This window comes from Lepus europaeus, chromosome 4, assembly GCF_033115175.1.
Source record: "Lepus europaeus isolate LE1 chromosome 4, mLepTim1.pri, whole genome shotgun sequence".
In the NCBI taxonomy this organism is placed as follows: domain Eukaryota; kingdom Metazoa; phylum Chordata; class Mammalia; order Lagomorpha; family Leporidae; genus Lepus; species Lepus europaeus.
Window position 1 is genome coordinate 126,664,378 of NC_084830.1, and position 22,320 is coordinate 126,686,697.

The 22,320-nt window shown below is 39.2% G+C and overlaps 1 protein-coding gene and 1 pseudogene across 1 annotated transcript in view; both read left to right on the forward strand.

Annotated features, from left to right (window-relative positions):
• Window positions 1–22,320, forward strand: part of FAM114A2 (family with sequence similarity 114 member A2) — a 40,163-nt gene that overhangs the window by 2,983 nt on the left and 14,860 nt on the right. Inside the window, exons 2-9 of the mRNA XM_062188801.1 lie at window positions 2,155–2,378; window positions 2,722–2,821; window positions 3,601–3,693; window positions 8,207–8,298; window positions 11,102–11,236; window positions 11,754–11,912; window positions 12,513–12,636; window positions 18,800–18,879. Of these exons, the coding sequence (XP_062044785.1) occupies window positions 2,169–2,378; window positions 2,722–2,821; window positions 3,601–3,693; window positions 8,207–8,298; window positions 11,102–11,236; window positions 11,754–11,912; window positions 12,513–12,636; window positions 18,800–18,879 (993 nt within the window). The 5' untranslated portion in view covers window positions 2,155–2,168. The remainder of the gene's footprint in view (window positions 1–2,154; window positions 2,379–2,721; window positions 2,822–3,600; window positions 3,694–8,206; window positions 8,299–11,101; window positions 11,237–11,753; window positions 11,913–12,512; window positions 12,637–18,799; window positions 18,880–22,320) is intronic.
• LOC133758527 (small ribosomal subunit protein uS8-like) lies at window positions 20,909–21,575 on the forward strand (annotated as a pseudogene).

Genomic DNA, 22,320 nt, shown 5'->3' on the forward strand with positions numbered 1-22,320 from the left:
TCAAACCAGTGGTTAAGAGTGTTATACTACTGTAGGTTTAATGATCTGTGATTACTTTAAAGTTTACTTTATATGGATGAAATGGTCATTTTTCCATTCAATTATTGTTTATAGCTGTTGTCTATATTACCACTAAACTAGGGTCTCTGTGCTTTTTACTTGTTAAACTTATTTGGTGAAGTAGTAATCCTTTTTACTGTAATGTAATTTTAAAATGTTACCTCAAAAACTTTAAAAAAATAAGAAGGAAAGAGTAGGAGGAAGAAAGGGGAGGGAGGAAGGGAGTATCATTGTGTTCTTGGAGTTGTATCTAGAAATCACATTGAATCTGTTAACTAATTAAAAATTAAAAGAACCCATGAGGTATTTGGCACAGGGTAGTTATTACCAAATCAAAATTGAGCCCAGTGTTGCCATCTTTTGGTTTTACAAGGGCACATGAAAAGCTGTACTTTTATATGATACCTGATTTTGAAACACTTACGAAGTTTTTAAAAAGTTTAAATGCTGTGCAGGCCAAATAAGAACATCTATAGATTGGCGCTCTGATTCTCTGTCACTACTTCCCCAGGCTTTCAGGTGCCTTATTCATGAATCACATTTCTTGATTCATATTTCTTGATGACTTCTCTCTGTTCTTTTAGCATTTTGCGTGTATCTCAGTTATAGTGCAGCATCCAGTCTGCCTTAGTTGTAAATTTGTCTTTTCTAACATGCTAAAAATATTTTGATGGTGTGAATTGGGGCTAATTCTGTTCTTAGTATATAGCAGTATATATATACACACACATGCATGCTTTATGTGTGTGTATGTATATGTGATATTCATTTATTTCTCCTTTTGCAAAATTGGTTGTCTTGGATCTGGTATCCTGGTATCTGCTGTTTGTATAAACACCAGTACATCTCGTCTGTTACTGCTGAAGAGCTCTGCTTCTGAAATGAATTGATATGGTAACATTGCTACTTAAAAGTATCTGATGGTTTAAATTTCATACTCTAGAAAAATAATGCAATGACTAATAAGACTTTATAAGGATAGCCAATAAAAGATTGATAAATTGGATTTCATTGAAATAAAAAAACTTTGCTTTCTGAAGACCCTGTATAGACACTAAAAATGTTTGCAGATCACATAAGCAACAGAGTTGAAGTCTAAGATAAATAAAGAACTCTCAAAACTCAGCAGTAAAAAAAAATGATTAAATGATATATTTACTTAAGAGCATATACAGATGGCAAATGAATACATGAAAAGATGTTTAACATCCTTAGCCATTAGAGAAATGCACCTTAAAGCTACACTGAGATGCTACTGTATACTTAACAAACTGGCTCAAGTAAACAATAGTAGCATCAAAGCTGGAGAGAAACGTGATTAGTCATACATTGCTAGTGGGAATGTAAAATTACATAGCTACCCTGGAAAAGAGTATAGCAGTTTCTTATAAAATTAAACATGTACTTACCATGTGACTCAGAAATTACCCTCTTGGTAATTTACCCAAGAAATAGAAGCTTATGTTTTTGCAAAAAATTGTGCGTGAACTGAAATAGTAGTTTTATTTATAATAACCCAAAATGGAAACAGTTCAGATACCCTTCATTGTGTAAATAAATTGTGATGTGTTCATGCCATGGACTACTACTTAGAAATAAAAAGAAACTATTGATATACTACTGAAATGGATCTTGAGTCAACCTTAAAAGATAACTTACTGTATGACTCTATTTACATAACACCTTGAAACGACAAAATTAGATGGACAAAGGATGAGTAGTTGCTGTGAGTTGGAAGGAGTGTGGCTAAAAGAATAGCACAAGGCATCTGCAATTGAACCTGTTCTGTATTTTGATGGTGGTGATGGTCACACGAATTTATATAAGTGATAAAATTTACACAACTAAATACAAATAGTGCAGGTAAAACTGATGAAAATGAATAAAATCAATGATTTATATCAATGTCAGTTTCCTGGTTGTGATATTAGTCTTTAGTTTTGTAAGTTGTAACCCTTGTGGGAAACTGAGTGAAGGTGTATGGAATCTCTGTATTATTTCTTTTGCTTGTATGCAAATCTAAAACCACAAAGTTTAAACCATTTTACCAAAAGAGCCTTTATAAAGAATTTTCCTTTGCCTTTATTTTGCCAGGTGATGTTCTAATCATGTCGGATAAAGATGATAGTGAGATTCCAGTGATAACGGAAGCAACCTCTGTCCTTGAAGGTGCAAACTGTGAGCCACCTGAGAATTCTGAGTCTGTTGACCGAAGTACTGAGACAGAGAATAAATCAGAACCTGTAGTTTCCACTCGAAAAAGACCAGAGTCTAAACCTGCCAGTGACATTGGGACTGCAGAAGTTTTTCCTGTTCAGGTATCACAGACTGTAGGCAAAGTAGAGTATCTTAAAATATTGGGACTAAAAAATGTTGGGGTTAAAAGGAATTTGTAATCCATGCAAATTTAGGGTTATACTTATTTCTCTGTTTTTACAACTGTAACATACAATTTTCTCAGTTCTATAAAAACCTTTGCCTTATGGTGCTTACATGCTAATAACAAACCTCTACCAGTCAAGCAGTACATTGCTTTAGCCAATAATGTGTATTTGTTCACCCAGACTTTGGCAAAAAATTAGGTACTTTGTCAGTATACTTTGATTCTCCTCTAATTTTTTCATTTTCCTTTTCTTCTTTTTTTCTTTCTTGTAAAAATAGGAGTCTGAATCCAAAGATGTCCCCCAGAGTGGATGGGGCTACTGGGGCAGCTGGGGCAAGTCCTTACTCTCCTCAGCCTCAGCTACAGTAGCCACAGTAGGTAAGGTCATCAGTCATTTCCTTCTTTTGTGTGTGTGTTTTGCTACAGACCTAAGTTGCAGATGCCTTTGTTAATTGTTCTTCCTTCTGTGTTTACTGAAAGTCTTTAGAGTTGGAAGATGTGTTAGTAATGATGGGCTGATGTGTCCCGCCACTGGAGTTTGCAGCGTTTCCTCACTAGAAGGTTGAAGTCTAGGAATTGTTAATATAAACCTGTTTTTTGGTGATAATGAATCCATTTTATTTATTTATTTTTTTGTTTAAAGATTTATTTATTTGAAAGTCAGAATTACAGATAGAGAGGGAGAGACAGAGAAAAAGAGGGATCTTCCATCTGCTGGTTCACTCCCCACGTGGCCACAATGGTCAACATTGGCCCAGGCTGAAGCCAGGAGCTGGGAGCTTCTCCCAGGTCTCCCACATTGGTGGAAGAGGCCCAAGTGTTTGGACCATCTTCTACTACTTTTCCCAGGCTATTAGCAGAGAGCTGGATTAGAAGTGGAGCAGTGGGGATATGAATCAGCACCCATATGGGATGCCAGCAATGCAGGTTGCAGCCAAACTTGCTGTGCCACAACACTAGCCTCTCCCTGCCCCCCAATTTTGTGTTTTTCTTTCTTTCTTTTTTGTAAAGCAAAGGTCCCAGGAATTGTTTATATTTTGTCAAAATAACATGTCTTATGACAGCTGTGAAATATTTCTAAAATCTTCTACAGGTTTGATTTTGGTTCTGTAGTTTTGGTGAGTGATAGTGAGACATGTTATCTTTTTTCTCATTAGGACAAGGTATTTCAAATGTTATTGAAAAGGCAGAGACATCCCTTGGAATTCCTAGTCCCAGTGAAATGTCACCTGAGGCCAAATATGCAGCAGGTCAGTATATACAAACATTGAAACCTAGAATTATGGATTGAAATGGAATAGTTGAGCTTATTTTTCAGTATTTATCGTATCTGACACTCAGGGCATCTTAGGATGGTGGTGAGAAAGAGGATTTAGAGTCTTTAACTGTCCATTACAGATATGTGTTCTTATTTATTTTTTGATTTCTTATATTTTACATTTTAAAAAATATTATTTGTTGTCATATGGTCTTTAACCACTCGTGTGTGTTCACTTTCCACATTTGTGAAATAAAAAGGTATTTTATAACTATAGTAAATGTTAAAAAAATAAGGCCATAAATGTTGAATGTAGCAGCTGGCCTAGCATTTTGGTTGGCATGAGAGTAGGAGATCAATAAGAGTTAAATAAATTTCAGTCTGCCATGGCAGAAAAAAAAAGAAATTTTCCTCATGTCTTAATTTGAGAGTTGTGTTTTTGTGATTTTGTTTTTATGAAGGTAAAGTTTAGTTCTGGATGTTTTCCTTGGTCAAATGGAAATGTGCTCTCACTTAAACAAAGGAAGACTAATACCTGACATCAAGATGGACTGCGAACAGAAAATGGAAAGCTTTGTAGGACCTAGTTTACTTTGTCCATCTTTCTAGGGCTTTTTTTTCCCTTATTGGTGCTTCTCTCTGCTCATCTATGTCGTTTTCCTTTTGAAGCAGACTGACTTTATTTTCTTCAGCTTCAGCTTTATATTGGATCCTGATATACATGCTCGTCAAAGATTAATTGGCTTCATTATTTTAACTTCTGAATACCTAGGAAAGAGAGTTAGATTGGTCTAAACTTGGGTCACATGTCTATGGGTCCGTTATGGGACAGGATGACCTTAAACAAACATGGTTACAAAGGACTATGCATGTGAATCAGGTGCACTGTTCTTAGTGATACTTGTATTAGTTAGACTACTTTGGTTGCAAATATTGTCAGACTGTTTGACTAAAAGTTTATTTTCCTCACTTAGGAACTCTAGAAGTAGGCTGTTCCAGAATTTGTTAAGTGGCTCAGTGATTTCAAGGTTCTGGGTTGGCTCTCCTTTTTTTCCCCCTTTGTTGGTTTCTCTATGGTTGTCAAGTAATAACTGTAGCTTTGTGTTCAAAGTCAGGAATTAAGTGGATGGAAAGTTGTAGTTTTTTTCTTAAGTGTTTCTATTTTTAATGAGGAAGTTTGGGGTGGATATTTGGTCTAACAGTTAAACTGCTGGTTGGGATGCCTGCATCTGTATCAGAGTGCCTGCATTCAAATCCTAACTGCATTCCTGGTTCCCTTGGGAGGCAGCAGGTTCAACTGGTTGGGTCCCTGACATCCTCATGGGGGACCTAGATTGAGATCCTGGATCTTGGCTTCAGATCTATGATTCTGTATATTTCACAATCTAGAATTCAGTGTTCACCTTAGCTTTTCAGTGCCTTTCTTAATATATAACATCCTGGGTGGTACATATCTTTCAGGAGTTATGAAGACACTGATATTTACTTAGCCATACACTTTTTTTTCTTTATTTTTATTTTATTTTTTTGACAGGCAGAATGGACAGTGAGAGAGAGAGAGACAGAGAGAAAGGTCTTCCTTTTGCCGTTGGTTCACCCTCCAATGGCCGCTGCTGCTGGCGCGCCGAAGCAGGAGCCAGGTGCTTCTCCTGGTCTCCCATGCAGGTGCAGGGCCCAAGGACTTGGGCCATCCTCCACTGTACTCCCGGGCTATAGCAGAGAGCTGGCCTGGAAGAGGGGCAACTGGGACAGAATCTGGCACCCCGACTGGGACTAGAACCCGGTGTGCCGGCACCGCAGGCGGAGGATTAGCCTATTGAGCCGCGGCGCCGTCCTATCCATACACTTTTTTTTTTTTTTTAAAAACAAGCATTACAAAGACTGATTTTTATTTTATTTTATTTTTTGACAGGCAGAGTGGATAGTGAGAGAGAGACAGAGAGAAAGGTCTTCCTATCCATACACTTTTAATTTCCTTTTTCCTTGCCAGCTGTACTCACTTGCTGATAAGGAAACTGCTGCTAATGCCCCAAACTCACTCTGCAGCATCTCCTACTCATGAACATGATACCTTGTTATAACCAAAAGCAACAGAGAGAAACAAGGACTGCTAGGAAAAACACCCTCCTCTATATATTTTTATTTGAGAAGTACAGAGAGAGACATAGAGAACTCCCATCCACTGATTGATTCCCCAGATGCCTTCAGTGACTGGGGCTGAGCCAGGCTGAAGCACCAACCCCTAGACTGTTCTTTTAAGTCTTATTTTAAAGCTTATTTAGGTAAGTTAAGAGTAATCTTGAGTAGTTTTCTTTAACATTAAGGCCTTTCTCTGTTCCTCTGCTGAGGTCTCTGCATAATTCTCAGGAATATAATGAGGTCTCTGTACTTGGATTGTTTGGAATTCAGTGACTTTCAGCCCAGCAAGAGCTATGTGTGTTGTCTAGCTTATAGCTCCATTGTAGTTCTTGGCCAGTTCTGTGGAGCCTCCTAGTGCCTGAGCAGTACAGAATCCATCAAAGACACTAGGAAACACTTGTAGATTCTTGGAAATCTTTACCTATGTAGTCCTCTCCAGTTTTCTGACCTACAAATTCCAGCTGTTTAGCCTTCCTGACTCCAGGCCCTCTTTCACTTACTATGATTGCTGTGCTATGCTTGGGTTTCTCCTCCCTGAGTTGTTTGCAAAGTTACTGTAGACAGAAAGCCATGCCAGTAGTAGGGTTCACATTGTTCCTTTTGTGCACCAGAGTTTTGTACTGAACATTGTCCAATGTCTAAACACAGTTGTTATATTTTCTCTAATTTTCCAGTTGCTCTGGTAGGAGGGCAAGTCCAATACTAGCTGGAAGTGGAAGTCTTCCTATAATCTAGTACTTGATATAATGTGAGGATACTTCAAAAAGTTAGTGGAGAATGAAAGTAAAAGATAAATTTATTTTGCTTCTAGAAAATTTTGAAGTACATGTGTATTTTTTCATAATATACATTTCCTGTGAACTTTTGGAAGGCCCTCTGTATAGGTAGAAATTTGATGCAATAGTTGATTGCTTATAAGAGGTTTTTTTTTTTTTTTTTTTTTTTTAAAGAGAAATTTGTTTCTTCATTCTTAGGAGAGGCATACAGAACAACTGACAGAGAAAGAGAGATGGAGAGAGAGAGAGTATATGTGCTTCCATTTCCTTGGTCTCTCTGAATGCCTGCAATGGCTGACAAAGAGCTGGGGATGGAACTGGGAGCTGGGAATTCAATCCAAGTGTTCCATATGGGAGGCAGGGACCTGAACCAGCACCTGCTGCCTCCCAGGATCTGCATCAATGGGAAGCTGGAATCAGGAGCCAGAGTTGGAAGTCGAACCCAGGCATTCCAGTGTGGGGCTCAGGCACCTTACCTAGTGTCGTAACCTCTTGGCCAAATGCCTGTTCCATATGAGAGATTTTTAAAGTTAATTATTTCTTGAAACACACTCATCTCTGTAATGTATGTCTAGTTGATTCCTATTAATAAGCATAATTTTCTAGGATAAAATTTAGGTATAATTTACATACAATAAAATTTGCTCTTTTTAGGTGTATAGTTTCTTTCATTAAAATATTTTATTAGCAATAATTATAAATATGTATGGGGTGTAGTATGACTTTTTTTCCTTTTTGTTCCTAGAAACATATACTTTTACATGTGTTTTGCCAAATGTATACATTTTGTTTATACTGTATAATCATAGTACTTTGTGCTTATACAGATATGGAATATTTCCCATATCTGTACAGACAATTGAAATGTATTTTTTTAAAGATTTATTTTATTTATTTGAAAGACAGAGTTACAGAGAGAGGTAGAGCCAGAGAGAAAGAGGTCTTCCATTCCGCTGGTTCACTCCCCAAATGACTGCAATGGCCAGAGCTGATCCGATCTGAAGCCAGGAGCCCAGGAGCTTCTTCTGGGTCCTCCACATGGGTGCAGGGTCCCAAGGAGTTGGGTCATCTTCTACTGCTTTCCCAGGCCATAGCAGAGAGCTGGATCAGAAGAGGAGCAGCTGGGACTCAAACTGGTGCCCATATGGGATGCTAGGCCAGGACTTTAAAATGCTGCGCCACAGCACCAGCCCCGAAATGTATTTTCAGTACTCAAAAAAGTTCCTTCATGCTTTCTTCTACCTACTCCCAGCTCTTGGCAACTATTAATTGTTTCCTGACCCTATAGTTTTACCTGTCTAGAAGAAGACCATTTAATTGGAATCATTCAGTGTTTAGTATGCTCTTATGTATTATAATCAGTAGTTTGTTCAAAAAGCTGGATTTTATTTTCGAGATGAAAATTAAAAAACAGCTCCCTATATTAGCTCTCATCTTTAAATATACTAATGGTTTAAAACAATAAAACAAAAGCCTAAGGTCTGTGTGTGGGAAGCAGGGTCTAAGTTTTGAAAATTCATATAGATGCTAATAAAGCAAATATATTGATGGACCTTCCCTTCATACTTATATGTTCCTTCCCTCTCACAGGAGAAACCAATGCCAAAGAGAATGAAAATTCTTTCCCAATGGCTGGGCCCTTTGGTGTATTCTCAACCATCTCTACTGCTGTTCAGAGCACAGTGAGTAAGAAGTGCAAGTTGGCCCCCTCTCTTTGGTTCTTATAATGGATTTGCATATATTTCTCCCTATTCATCTTGAAAAACCGTAGAAAATGAATACTCTTAAGGGAATCCAATTACTAGAGATCAATCACTTTGATCTTGGGGGCAGAGTGAACGTAACTTGAAAACTTTTTTAAGGAAATAAGGGGCAGGCTTTGTGGTACACTGGGTTAAGCTGCTACTTGGAATGCCCACGTCCCATTTTGGAGTCCCATTCTGGGATTGAGTCCTGGTTACCCTATGTTTCTGATTTAACTCCCTGCTAATGTGCCTAGGCAGCAAAAAATGGGCCAAGAGATTCTTGTCACCCACGTGAGAGACCTGGTTAGAATTCCTGGCCCCTGGCTTAAGTCTGGCCTAGCCCCTGGCTGTTGCATGGGAAGTGAAACATCAGATAAAAGATCTCTCTCTCTCTCTCTTTCTCCTCTTTGTGCCTATTAAATAATAGGATAGTAAATCTTTAAGAAGAGAAAGAAATAAAGAAGAAAATAGGGGATGAGGAGTTAAAGAGAGGCGATGTATACAGTATTTTACGGACCAGGAATGCTTAATTGAGTGGTCATAGAAAATGTTTCTACAGAGGCTGGTGTTGTGGAACAGCAGGTTAATTTGCCTCCTGCAATGCTGACATTGCATATGAGCACCAGTTTGAATCCTGGCTGTTCTATTTCTGATCCAACTAACTGCCAGTGTGTGTGTGCAATCAACAGAAGATGGCCCAAGTGCTTGGACCCATGCCACCCACATGGGAAACCCAGATAGAGTTCCGGGCTCCCAGCTTCAGCCTGGTGCAGCTCTTGCTGTTGTGGTGATTTGGGGAAAGAACCACTGGGTGGAAAATCTCTCTCTTTCTCTCCCTATCTCTCTGTAACTCTGCCTTTCAAATAAATAAATACATCTTTAAAAAAGTATGTTTACAAAATAATTTTTTATAATTCCATCTGTCAGAGGAAATGTGATTTTATAGATATTTGTTAAGCTATAGATAATTAGAAACATTTTCACAAGGATAATATAGGAAGTGTAGTATCTTTCATACATGAGGATAGATAGCTAGTACTTTCTTATATTGACTTTAAAAAATGTTTATTTTCATCTACTTGAAAGAGAGAAGGAGAGAAAGAAAGATCTTCCATCTGCTGGTTCATTCCCCAAATGCTTGCAACAGCCAGGACTGGGACAGGCTGATGTAGGAGCCAGCAACTTCATCCAGATCTCTCATATAGGTGGCAGGGACTCAAGCCCTTGAGCCGTCACCTGCTGCCTTCCAGGATACATTAGCAGGAAGCTAGATTGGAAGCACCAAGCAGTTGGGAATTGAACCAGACACTCTGATATGGGATGTGGGCTTTCCAAGTGGCAGTGGCTTTCTGCCTGCAACATATATTGACATTTTTTTTTTTAAAAAAGATTTATTTATTTTATTTGAAAGGCAGAGTTGCAGAGAGAAAGAGAGGTCTTCCATCTTCCGGTTCACTACCCAGATGGCCACAATAGCCGGAGTTGTGCTGTTGTGAAGTCAGGAGCCAGGAGCTTCTTCTGGTCTCTCACATGGGTACAGGGGCCCAAGGACTTGAGCCATCTTCCAACTGCTTTCCCAGGCCATAGCAGAGAGGTTGATCAGAAGTGGAGCAGCCAGGACTCCAACTGGTGCCCATATGGGATGCCAGTACTGCAGGTGGCAGCTTCACTTGCTGTGCCATAGCACCAGCCCCCATATATTAACTTTTTATAGAGAAGGAAATCATAATTGTTCAGTTTGAATTTCTATAGTGTGAGCACACCAAGGCTAAGAAACAACATTATGGTACAAAAGTTATTCTCCATTCCTCTCTGTGACCACTGCCCCACAAAGATAATTACAATCTTGACTTATGCCATCTTAGTTAATATTTCCTGGTCTTAAGCTTTATATAAGTGGAATCATATAATATGTACTCTTTTGTATCTGGCTTCTTTCTTCTTCTTCTTTTTTTTTTTTTTAAAGATTTATTTATTTGAAAGAGTTACACAGAGAGGGGAGGAGAGGCACACACACACACACACAGAGGTCTTCCATCCTTCTATCCTCTGGTTTACTCCCCAATTGGCCACAACAGCCAGAGCTGCACCGATCCGAAACCAGGAACCAGGGTTCCTTCGGGTCTCCCACACAGATGTAGGGGCCTAAGTACTTGGGCCATATTCTGCTGCTTTCCCAGTCCATAGCAGAGAGCTGGATAGGAAGTGGAGGAGCATCCAAATGGGATGCCAGCACTGCAGGCGGTGGCTTTACTTGCTATGCCACACTGCTGGCCCCATATCTGGCTTCTTTCTCCCAACATTATGTGTGTATAATTTATCCATGATGTAGTCTGTATGGTATATTCTATTTTCTTTGCTGTATTTAATTTTGTGACTGTTATATTTTATTTATTCTACCCCTGAGCTGCAGTGGGGTAGTTTCCAGTTTATAAGGCTGTTCCAAACAGTACTGCTTTGAACATTACTGTATGTATCTTGTGATGAATCTCTGTTATACATTTCTGTTGGATATGTAGCCATGCGCACAATTGCTGGGTCATGCAGCTATAATTGATATTGACCAACAGTTTCCCAAAGTGGATATAGCTATTTACATTCCCACTAGCAGTATATGAGTGTTTTGGTTCTTCTACATTCTTGACAGTGTTTGATATTATTAGCTGCTACTGTTATATAATCAAAATATGCAGATGTATTTTCTCAGTATTATTGTGAAAAGGTTACATGCTTTTTCTAGGGAAAGACTGTTATCACTGGTGGTTTAGATGCCTTGGAATTCATTGGGAAAAAGACAATGGATGTAATAGCAGAAGGGGATCCTGGATTTAAACGAACCAAGCGTCTGATGAACCGGAATTCTACACTGTCTCAGGTACTGTTTATCTTTACCTGTTTACTTTCTGTTTTTATTTTGGTTTGTATTTTTACCTGTGGTAGCTTGGGACCTTAATAGTGTTTCCTTATGAAGGACTTTGAATTTTTTTTTTTTCCTTAAACTTTTTTGGGGGAATGAGAGGAAGGCAGAGAGATATCTGAAGCTTAGAAAATGCCCAGTTCTTTCTTTTGCCTTTTTTCTCTGTAGGAGCTTAGCGTCAGTTTAGTGCAAAATGCTAAACCTTGTCAAAGTTATTTATTAAATTAATGTTTCAACTACTTTGAGAGAAACACCCTGTCCCATGACTATTTACATTCACTGTCTGGGGTTAAATTATATGTGATCATTTTTTTCCTGCAACTGCTGAGCCTATCAGATTTGAGTTGCAGTGCCGAGAATGAAGAGGCAGCGCTCCTGTACTGCAGCCTGTCTTGGCTTTGCCTACCTCAGCTCTCAAAACTCACCCTTGAGCTCCCATTATTTGCTGCAGTGTAATGACTTCATCTCTTTTCAGGTTTTACGAGAGGCGAAGGAGAAAGAAGAGTTATGGACCTACAATGAGGTTACCATGGAGACAGATAAGAAAACTCATTATGGGCTACTCTTTGATGAGTTTCAAGGCCTTTCACATCTAGAAGCTCTGGAGATGCTATCCCGAGAAAGTGAAATAAAGGTAATTGCATCTCAATTGGAAAAAGAATTCAGCAAAAGGAGTGCTGCATAATTTCTTTGTATATTTGGAAGGTGAAATGTTTTTCCTTTGGAGGGTTGAAGCTTGGGAAATACCACACTGGAACAAACTAAAAGAAGCTAATGTTCAAAGTAATTGCTGGAAAGTAATAGAGTGAGACAGGTGTTTCTCTAAAACAAAAAAGCACAGATTAAGAAACACATCTTAATAGCATGTCTGTTATTTTTACTTCCCCTTGATCTTTTTTTTAGTTTATTTGTCCTAAGCTGTCAAAAAAATCCATTAACTTAAGCTGCAAATTTATATATAGTTATTTACTAGCTTCTAATTGCTTCAAGAGTATTTCCCCTTGATTTCTAAGCACTAATAATTTCCATACACTTCTGGCTTCTTTTACTTTGGGAAGTACAAATTCTCCCCATCTTTTTATAATAAGTAGCCTCTTTTATTAATATTTTTAAGGAATAGCTTGTGTTGGCTGATGAGCTCATATTTTGATTTCAATTTGATATGTACTTTCTTCATTTTAGACTGTTTTTCTTTTCTACTGCCATACTTTTTTATTATCTTAAATCCATTCAGGTAAAATCTATCCTCAGTTCTCTGAGTGGAGAAGAATTAGAGACTCTTAAGCTTGAATTAGAGCAACTCAAAGAAGCATTTTCCCTTGCAGAGTTTTGTGACGAAGAGGAAGAAGAGAAAAAAGGTAACTTGAAAATTCAGTGTCTGGGCTGGGGGAGGGAGAGTGGGGACAGGAGGCAGGTTGCATGTATTTGTGTGAAGTGCATTGCTCAGAAAAATAAATTATTTGTTCACTAATTTCACTAGCCCAGTTTTACTTTTTTTTTTTGGTGACAGTTTTCATGCAAAATTCCCCGCAGCATTGCCTCTAACTAGGCATCGTAGGTAGTAGGCCTTTTGCTAAGCTCTTGGTAGCTTCTCGAAGTCTACAACTCATGTTTCTTCCAGTTTTTTCAGTTAGAGAGCTGCTCTTGTTAGATTCTTGCCTCAGTTTGATCATCCCTATGAGCTTTTTAAATACTTTACTCATGTTCCTTACTCCTGTGATCCCTGACCACATCTTGAATTGAGACATGCGAAGTTGCAGTTACCAAAATGTGGGTTATATTTTGTCTATTTTATTATCAAAAGTTCTTTTATCCCATATATTAATATCTTCAATGCTCAGAAAATACAAATGCAAAAACTAGCCATTCTTACAGAATTTTTAAGAAATTTATTTTTTTAAGATTTCTTTATTTATTTGAAAGTCAGAGTTACACAGAGAGAGGAAGAAACAGAGAGAGAGAATCTTCCATCTGCGGGTTCACTCCCCAAATGGCTGTGATGGCCAGGTCTAGGCCAGACCGAAGCCAGGAGCCAGGAGCTTCATCCAGACCTCCCATGTGTTCGCAGAGGCCCTAGCAGTTGGACCATCCTCTGCTGCTTTCCCAGGCATGTCAGCAGGGAGCTAGAACAGCAGTGGAGCTGCCAGGACTTGAACTGGTGCCCATGTGGGATGCAGGTGTCACATGTGGCAGCCTAACCTGCTACACCACAATGGTGGCCCCTCAGAGGTACAGAAAGCATAACTTCTGGACAACTGGATCTTAGGCTTTAAGGGTGGTTTTATTTTAGCATTAAAGATTTCTAAGATATATGAACTGGTGTTTTTTTTAAAAAGTAAAATCCAGTGAATTCAGTTTTGCTTTTTTCTTGATGAAATAATGTTATAAATATTAAGATTGAATGGTAAAATTCCCTCAGGATTTTTCAAGACCTGTAGGGTCCCGTCATCCATGTGGCAAATTAAATGAGTTGTTCACAAAGTGTGCTTCATGAGTTAAAGCTGTATACTGATACCAAGAAGTTATGTGCTTTGAAAAAGTTTTCTTCTTATTTATATTTGTACTGATGGCAATGATAGATAAAATCGCTGGTGCCTTAACATGAAGAAGACAGCATCACACTGTACTAATGTCCTTGTATTTTCATTGACAGCTATTCACAAACAAAAAGTGTCAGTTTCATTTAGCATTGTCCTTGGTAAAGCAGTAAAAAATTTTTTTATTGAATTGTGACTGTGGAGTATGCTTCTTTTTAATATTCTGTGATGCATATTGAAGTATGATGGTTATCTCAAGTAAAATAATGGTAACAGATATCATTTTGGGGTATTTTACAATGAATCTATCAGCATTTGGAATACTTGCATAATCCAAAGACCAATATTTTCCAGTTGGTAATGCATGATGTTATAAAATCATGCGTGAGCAAAATATAGACTGATAGGTTTTAATTTAACTTAACCTCAGAATTTTATGATATGGTGAGGTTCATTGCAGTATTAACTCATTGCAGCTAATTTTTTAAGAAATGACTGCTTGTTGAGTTCTGGTGTAGTATTACAATATCCACAATTACCTGAAAAGGCTGTTAAAATACTTCTTATCAGGGCTGGCATTGTGGTGTAGCAGGTAAAGCTGTTGCCGGGGACACTGGCATCCCATATGGACACCGGTTCAAGACCCACCTTTTCCACTTCCAATCCAGCGCCCTCCTAATGCACCTGGGAAAGCAGTGAAGGATGGTCCAAGTACTTGGGCCCCTGAACCCGTATAGGAGACTCAGGGGAAGCTGTTGAGGCCATGTGGGGCATGGACCAGCAGATGGAAGACCTCTGTCTCTCCAGTTCTCTCTGTGTAACTCTCTTTCAAACAAGCAAACAAACTTCTTAACTTTTCTAGCTACTTTTCTTGGTAAGGATGGATTTTCTTTACGTATTTCAAAAAAACAGTGTATCACAATGGACCGAATGTAAAAATAGATAAGAGAATCCAGCTGTCTTCTATTAAGCTAAACATTTAAGAAAGTTAACAAAATGTAAAGCATTGGCAGTATTTTCATTAAAATTTTCCTTTATAGGAAAATATAGTTATTTTTCTTAAAATGGATTTTATTTATGTTAATATGTAGTAGATTTGCTATTTTTAGTGAATTAATAAATTTAAAAATTTCCATTGTAGTTTTTAATGTGATGAATATGTGAAAACACTTCAAAATGTTTGTGGAAAATAGATTTTTTCTTTTTTTCTTTTTTTTTTTTTTATTTTTATTTTTGACAGGCAGAGTGGACAGTGAGAGAGAGACAGAGAGAAAGGTCTTCCTTTTGCCGTTGGTTCACCCTCCAATGGCCGCCGCGGTAGCGCGCTGCGGCCGGCGCACCACACTGATCCGATGGCAGGAGCCAGGTGCTTATCCTGGTCTCCCATGGGGTGCAGGGCCCAAGCACTTGGGCCATCCTCCACTGCACTCCCTGGCCATAGCAGAGAGCTGGCCTGGAAGAGGGGCAACCGGGACAGGATCGGTGCCCTGACCGGGACTAGAACCCGGTGTGCCGGCGCCGCAAGGCGGAGGATTAGCCTAGTGAGCCGCGGCGCCGGCGGAAAATAGATTTAAAAGGGGTTTATTTTGGTGAAAAAAGTTTTTTAAAATCTGCACGTTTTTATCACATGCATTTTTTTCCAGACATTTGAAGACCTTTTGTATGCATGGATCTCAGCAATTTTTTGCACTATAATAAGCTTATTTTTAGTTATATTTTTCTTGAGTTTTTTGAAGTATTCTTAAATAATAACTTTTAAAAACCTCTTTGGGTGGGGCTGGCGCCGTGGTTCACTTGGCTAATCCTCCACCTGCGGCGCCAGCATCCCATATGGGTGCTGGGTTCTAGTCCCGGTTGCTCCTCTTCCAGTCCAGCTCTCTGCTGTGGCCCAGGAAGGCAGTGGAGAATGGCCCACGTGCTTGGATACCTGCACCTGCGTGGGAGACCAGGAGGAAGCACCTGGCTCTTGGCTTCAGATCGGTGCAGCACCAGCCGTAGCGGCCATTTGGAGGGTGAACCAGTGGAAGGAAGACCTTTCTGTCTCTCTCACTGTCTAACTCTGCCTGTAAAAAAAACACAAAAAACCTCTTTGGGTTTCTCAGAAAGTTTCAGGAGTATGAAGAGATCCTGGACTAGAATGTTTGAGGACTGCTAAATTAAGTTATCCTAAACTGCAGTGCTTTAAATGTGGTTTCTGATTGCTTTTTAAAATTGTGCATCCTTATTTCCTTCAGTGCACTTGTATGTCCTTCTTTTACTTCTCTCAGTGAGTTTGCCTCTCATTTGATTTTCAATTTCTAATCTGCTATAGATGGAAAACCAGATAACTAATCTCATTCTTACTGTCCATTAAGAGCAAAGAGTTCTGGGTGAGTGTCTTAGGGACTTTCCTGGAAGGGAAGGACATAAAAGTTCAGTCTGAGGATCCTGCAGTTCAGGACTTTGTCTTTGTTTCAGCTTGTACTCTGCATTATGTTCTAAGAAGTCAAATTGGCTGGTTGTCTAATATTTCTCTATTTGATAGTTTGTTCTTTGTAAAAGTGCTGGTCTTGATTAGAAAATGGTTCTTTTTTTAAAATTTTTATTTATTTATTTATTTATTTTTTATTTTTGACAGGCAGAGTGTTCAGAGAGAGAGAGAGAGACAGAGAGAAAGGTCTTCCTTTTGCCGTTGGTTCACCCTCCAATGGCCGCCGCAGCTGGTGCGCTGCGGCCAGCGCACCGCGCTGATCTGAAGCCAGGAGCCAGGTGCTTCTCCTGGTCTCCCATGCGGGTGCAGGGCTCAAGGACTTGGGCCATCCTCACTACACTCCGTGGCCACAGCAGAGAGCTGGCCTGGAAGAGGGGGAATCGGGACAGAATCCGGCTCCCCAACCGGGAATAGAACCCGGTGTGCCAGCGCCACTAGGTGGAGGATTAGCCTGTTGAGCCACGGCGCCGGCCCAGAAAATGGTTCTTGAATATAAGTTTTGAAACCTTTTCTGAGGTATTAAGAAGGCAGGGTAGCATGAAGAATAAAAGAATGGATTTTGGAGTTAGACCTGGATTCAGAAATCATGATCTGGCATTTACTAAGCTATGTGACTCTGAGAAGTTACTTAATATTGAGATTTGTTTTCATTGTTGTTTAAAGATTTTATTTATTTTGAAAGGCATATTTACAGAGAGAGAGGGAAAGACAAAGGGACAGAAATCTTCCATTTGCTGGTTCACTTCCCAGATGGCTGCAATAGCTAGTACTGGGTCAGGCCGATGCCAGGAGCCAAGAGCTTTATCTGGTGGTTGTCAGGGGCCCAAACATCTGAGACATCTTATGCCTTTTCAAGGGCATTAGCAGGGAGCTGGATAAGAAATGGAACAGCAACTAGTGCCCATGAGGGATGCCAGCATTTGCAGGTGGTGGCTTAACCCAGTATACCACAATGGCAGCCTCCTGGGCTTTGTTTTCTTATCTGTGAGAAAGGATGCTAATTCTTCTCAAGTTGTTATAACCACTAAATGAGATAATATGTTTAATATGAATACGTAGTAAACTCTCAACAAATGTGGTTATTTTCATTATTAGGAAGATAAATATCTAGTTAAAAATCTGCAATTTAAGTCTCAATAGTAAACCCATAATTTTTTTTAAAAAGATTGATTTATTTATTTGAAAGGCAGAGGGACAGAGATCTTCATCTACTGGTTCATTCTCCAAATGGCCACATCAATCAGGGCTGGGCCAGGAAGATATCTGGGTCTCTCACCAGCAGGTCCAGGTACTTGGGTCATCTGCTGCCTTCCCAGGTGCATTAATAGGAAGCTGGATCAAGGAAGCAGAACAGCCTCTTGGACTGGCACTCCCAGATGGGCTGCTGGTGTCTCAAGTGGCAGCTTAACCCTTTAATCCCTGTGTGACTTTACATAATAAGGAAAACCAGATCCCTGCCCCTAAGGTTCCTTTAGGGAAGACGGCCTCATAACTTGGAGTACAAAACTCTAATGTCCCTCCAGAGTTAACCTCCCATTCAAGATTTTTGGCTCCATGAACTTGCTCCTAGATTATTTTTCTATTTTGACTCACCAACGTGCTTTTAAGTTCCCGGAGTGAGGTGTTCTGTGTTCCCCTCATCTCTTCTCAAGCTAATTCCAACAGCTTCTTTATTATAATTACTGCATTCTGTAATCCATTTCCTTCTCCTTTCTTTTCCACCAGTATCTCTTACCTGGATCTTGGATTATTGCCTCAGTCTTCCTGGCTTTTTGTTTCTTTTCTGATTTATTCTTCACTCAGCAGCTAAAATGATCTTTGTGAAATTTAAATTTGATCATGCCTGTCTCTGCTTAAAATCATCCAGTGTCTCTTCATTCCCTCCTTATAAAGTTAGAATTCCTTATCATAGTTTATTTGGTCCTTTATTTTTGGATACTAGGCACCTTTCTGGCTTTATTCACCATTCTTTACCCCTTTATATTAGACACTGTTACGTAATTAAACTCCATGCCATGTTTTCTTTCATCTCTGGATATTTATACTTCTTTTCTCTGACTGAAACTTCCCTTTCTCCTAGCTAACTTGTACTCCTCTTTCATGTCCCAACTTAAACTCCACTACTACATGTACAACTTCTGGTTAGTATTCGGCTTTCACCACTTCTCCATTCATGTCTCTGAGATGTACTGCACAGGACTTGGACTGGGTGTGGGAGTCCCAAGATCTGATTCCTAATCTTTGCTATGAGATCTTGGAGAAATCGCATAATCTCTGAAATGAGATTATGGCTTTTATTTTTAAAAACCTATTGAAAGCACTCATTAATTTAATACAGGAGTACTTCAATAAAGTTCATAGAAAAATAGAATTAAAAGATAATGTGAGATATATATATAAATAAAGTACCATGATCTTGGTGCTACTACCACTTCTCCTTTTCCTTTTGTCTTCCTACTTATAATCCTGAGCAGTCTTTCTGGAGTGTTTTATAATAGGACTTGGTTTTTTTAGGGGATGAAGATTTTACCAAAGAGATAACAGAGCTGTTTTCCCAGCTGCATGTCTCCTCCAAACCAGAGAAACTTACCAGGGTAAGTTACTACTTTATGGTGGGTTTCATTATTTACTTGTAAAGATGTAGTAGATAAAGAGCATAAGTAAATTTCTAGCAGGAGTGTAACCACAATAGTGGGCATATTCTAAGAACACCCAGAAGTGGTTCCACACTTTGTGCTTGCCTCATTTCCCTCGTTAGTGTGCTGAACCCACATCTGCTCCCAATGCATGTGCTGTCTTTTCTTTTTATTTGGAGTACTTTGCTTGTCTGAAAGCTGACCAGTCTCTGTGATACTTGTGGGCATGCCTGTATTGGCATCTCACTGTTCTTGTGGCTCTAAGTGATTCAAAAATAGTGAGATGTGGCCTCTGCCCACAGAGAGCTGGGGGTTGCTGTTTCCTGAGCCCATTGGTTCAGATAATTACCATTTATTGTGTGGAGTCCCTCTGCTGAGGCCTTGGTCTTCAGTAGTTATTTCTGAGCTGTCTCTACACGTTTGGGACATGGAAGGACTTCAGAGCGCAGAATGGGTAGGGAGGTCCTGTTTCCAGAGTAGTCTTTATGTAGCATATGTTCTAGTGTCTTCTCCTAGGGCACTGTTCACTGGAACATGGGCTGCTTTCTGCCTCTGCACCCACATCTCTCAATCTTAAGAAACCTCTCAGCATCAGTCACCAGCAGTTGCACATTGCTTCCTGGCCAGGGAGCACTGACAGCCACTATGTAGTTAGCATGGTCACTTTCTATCCCAAACCCTTGGATAAAGAACATGATGCTTGGTTTGTTATCCTACCCTGCCATGCCCAGTAGAAAATATTGCATTCTCCAGGAAGGCTTTTCAGACCACCCACTTCAGGTCATCTTCCTTATCTCAAATGTAGCACTTTACCACAGCACTTGGGTATTGTATCAGTGTTTTCAATTTATGCAATAATGTCCTTCATGTCAATTTTTTCCTCTAATGTGGGAATCAGAACGTGATCATGAATTGTACTCAACGTACCTAGTCTCCCGTAATCTGGAACAGTTCTTCAGCCTTTTTTTTTTGGTCTTTTATGACATTCACATTTTTAAAAATAAAAGCTACTTCCTCCTCTTTATAAAAGTCGAACATTCCTCATTTTGGGTTTGTCTTGGTGCTTTCTCATGATTAAAGTCAGGTTATATATTTCTAGCTAAGATACTCCATAAGTTATGGTGTGTCTTGCTTTGGGTATCGCATCTAAAGGCACATGTCTGTCTGCCTGTTATTAGTGATTTGTTGTTTGATTTCTCTCTGTAGAGTAAGGATTTATTTTCCTATGCTACTAATAAGCTTAATGTGAGGAGATACTTTAAGATCGAGCAAATATCCTGCTCCTCATTGTAATTTCCCTTCTAATTTTAGCATCTGTTCATAATTCTTGCTGCGTTAGTCTTTACTGTGAATATTGCAGAATGACTTTTTTCCAACCTCAGCACTCACTGCACATTTACCAGTTTGCACTCATCATTCTACTGTAGTCAAGAGCTGTCCCTTCTTCATTTTCGGCTTTTTGTTGTCATTTATTAACCAATATGGTTTCATGGCTTTCTACTTCTACCAATTGGTTTGTAATTCATCACTGTCCTTAATTATTTTGATGTTCAAATTATCTTTCAAGTTGACTCTTGTGGGATATTCCCCCACCATTTTGGAAGTATTTCCTTATTTTCTGACATAAAAAGATATTCTGGGCTCATCTGTACCTTCTATGTCCCAGTCCTGTAGTTAGCCATTTCTTTGGGAAGCCATGGCTCCTTTTTGGTATTACAGACCAAGACCTGGGTACTGTGTGTACTCATTGCTACAAGGGAGTCTGTGTTTCTATGCCCTGTCAGCAGAGCTAGGAAATATGCTCAGGTATACACATAAATGTGTGCATATATGTATATGTGTATATAAACTCACATGTATGTACATACATTTAAGGGTACTTCAGAAACTTTGTGGAAAAACTATTAAAGGACAAAATAATTTTGTTTCAAAGAATTTGAAATCCATGCTTAATTCTTTCATAATTTATGTTTTCCATGAACTTTTTGAAGGCCCCTCATGTGCAGATTCATAAATATGCATATGTGTGCACATATACATATTTTAGAAATCAGGAGTTCACACTAATAACTCCAATTTTAATTCATCCCTACAGAGTTCTTCCTTACCTTCCCCCATCACACTTTTATCTCTCTTCTTCCACAGTTGGAACCTTGTCTCCCAACAACTTGAGCACATTTCCTTAAAATAATACAAATAGTTTCACAGCTTTGTGCCTACTGCTATAAAGCCAAACTGTAGCTCTTTCTGCCATTGTTCCGTGCTGCCATGAAGGTATGCCTGAGTGTCCTGGCCGATGCTCTCAAGAGTATCAGCAGTGCCGAAAACAGAGGCAAACACCAGGTTTTTATTAGGCTGTGCTCCAAAGTCATCGTCAGGTTTCTAACTCTGATGCATAGTTACATTGGTGGATTTGAAATCGTTGATGATCACAGAGCTGGGAAAATTGTTATGAAACTCACAAGCAGGATAAACCAGTGCGGAGTGATCAGCCCCAGATTTGATGTGCAATTGAAAGATCTCTAAAAACGGCAGAATAATCTGCTTCCATCCACTTTGGTTTCATTGTACTGACAGCCTCAGCTGGCATCATGGACCATGAAGAAGCAAGATGAAAACACACAGGAGGGAAAATCTTGGGATTCTTTTTCTAGGGATGTAATGCATGCATACAAATAAATGCTCAATGGATTCTGAGTCTTCTTAAAAAAAGAAAAAAGAAAAACTCTACAAAATATAATTTATTTGTTGTCCGCACATTACTTTTTGAATATGCGGCATGATTTCTAAAAGTTAAAACTGTTCAGAAAATTATTCTCATTATGTCATTCCTTCCTAATTCCTTCTACTTGAACTTTCTTGTGTTCTTCTGTGTTTCTTTTTGTAAACATCAGCAGTTATATTTCATTAACCTGCTTATGCAAGAGTTAACCTACTATTAGAGGCTCTTTAGCAGTTTATTTTTTTAAAAGATTTGATTATTTATTTGAAAGGCAGAGTTACAGACAGAGAATGGGAGAGACAGAGAGAGAGGTCTTCCATCTACTGGTTCACTCCCCAAATGGCTGCAACAGCTGGAGCTGGGCCGATCCAAAGCCAGGAGGGAGAAGCTTCATTTGGATCTCCCACGTGGTTGCAGGGACCCAAACATTTGGGCCATCGTCCACTGCTTTCCCAGGTGATTAACAAAGAGCTGATTTGGAAGTGGGACTTGAACTGGCACCCAAATGGGATAATGGCTCCGTAGGCGGAGGCTTAACCTACCATGCTGTAGTGCCGGCCCCCAGCAGTTTACTTTTTTTTTTTTTTTTTTTTTTTTTTAATTTTTGACAGGCAGAGTGGACAGTGAGAGAGAGAGAGACAGAGAGAAAGGTCTTCCTTTGCCGTTGGTTCACCCTC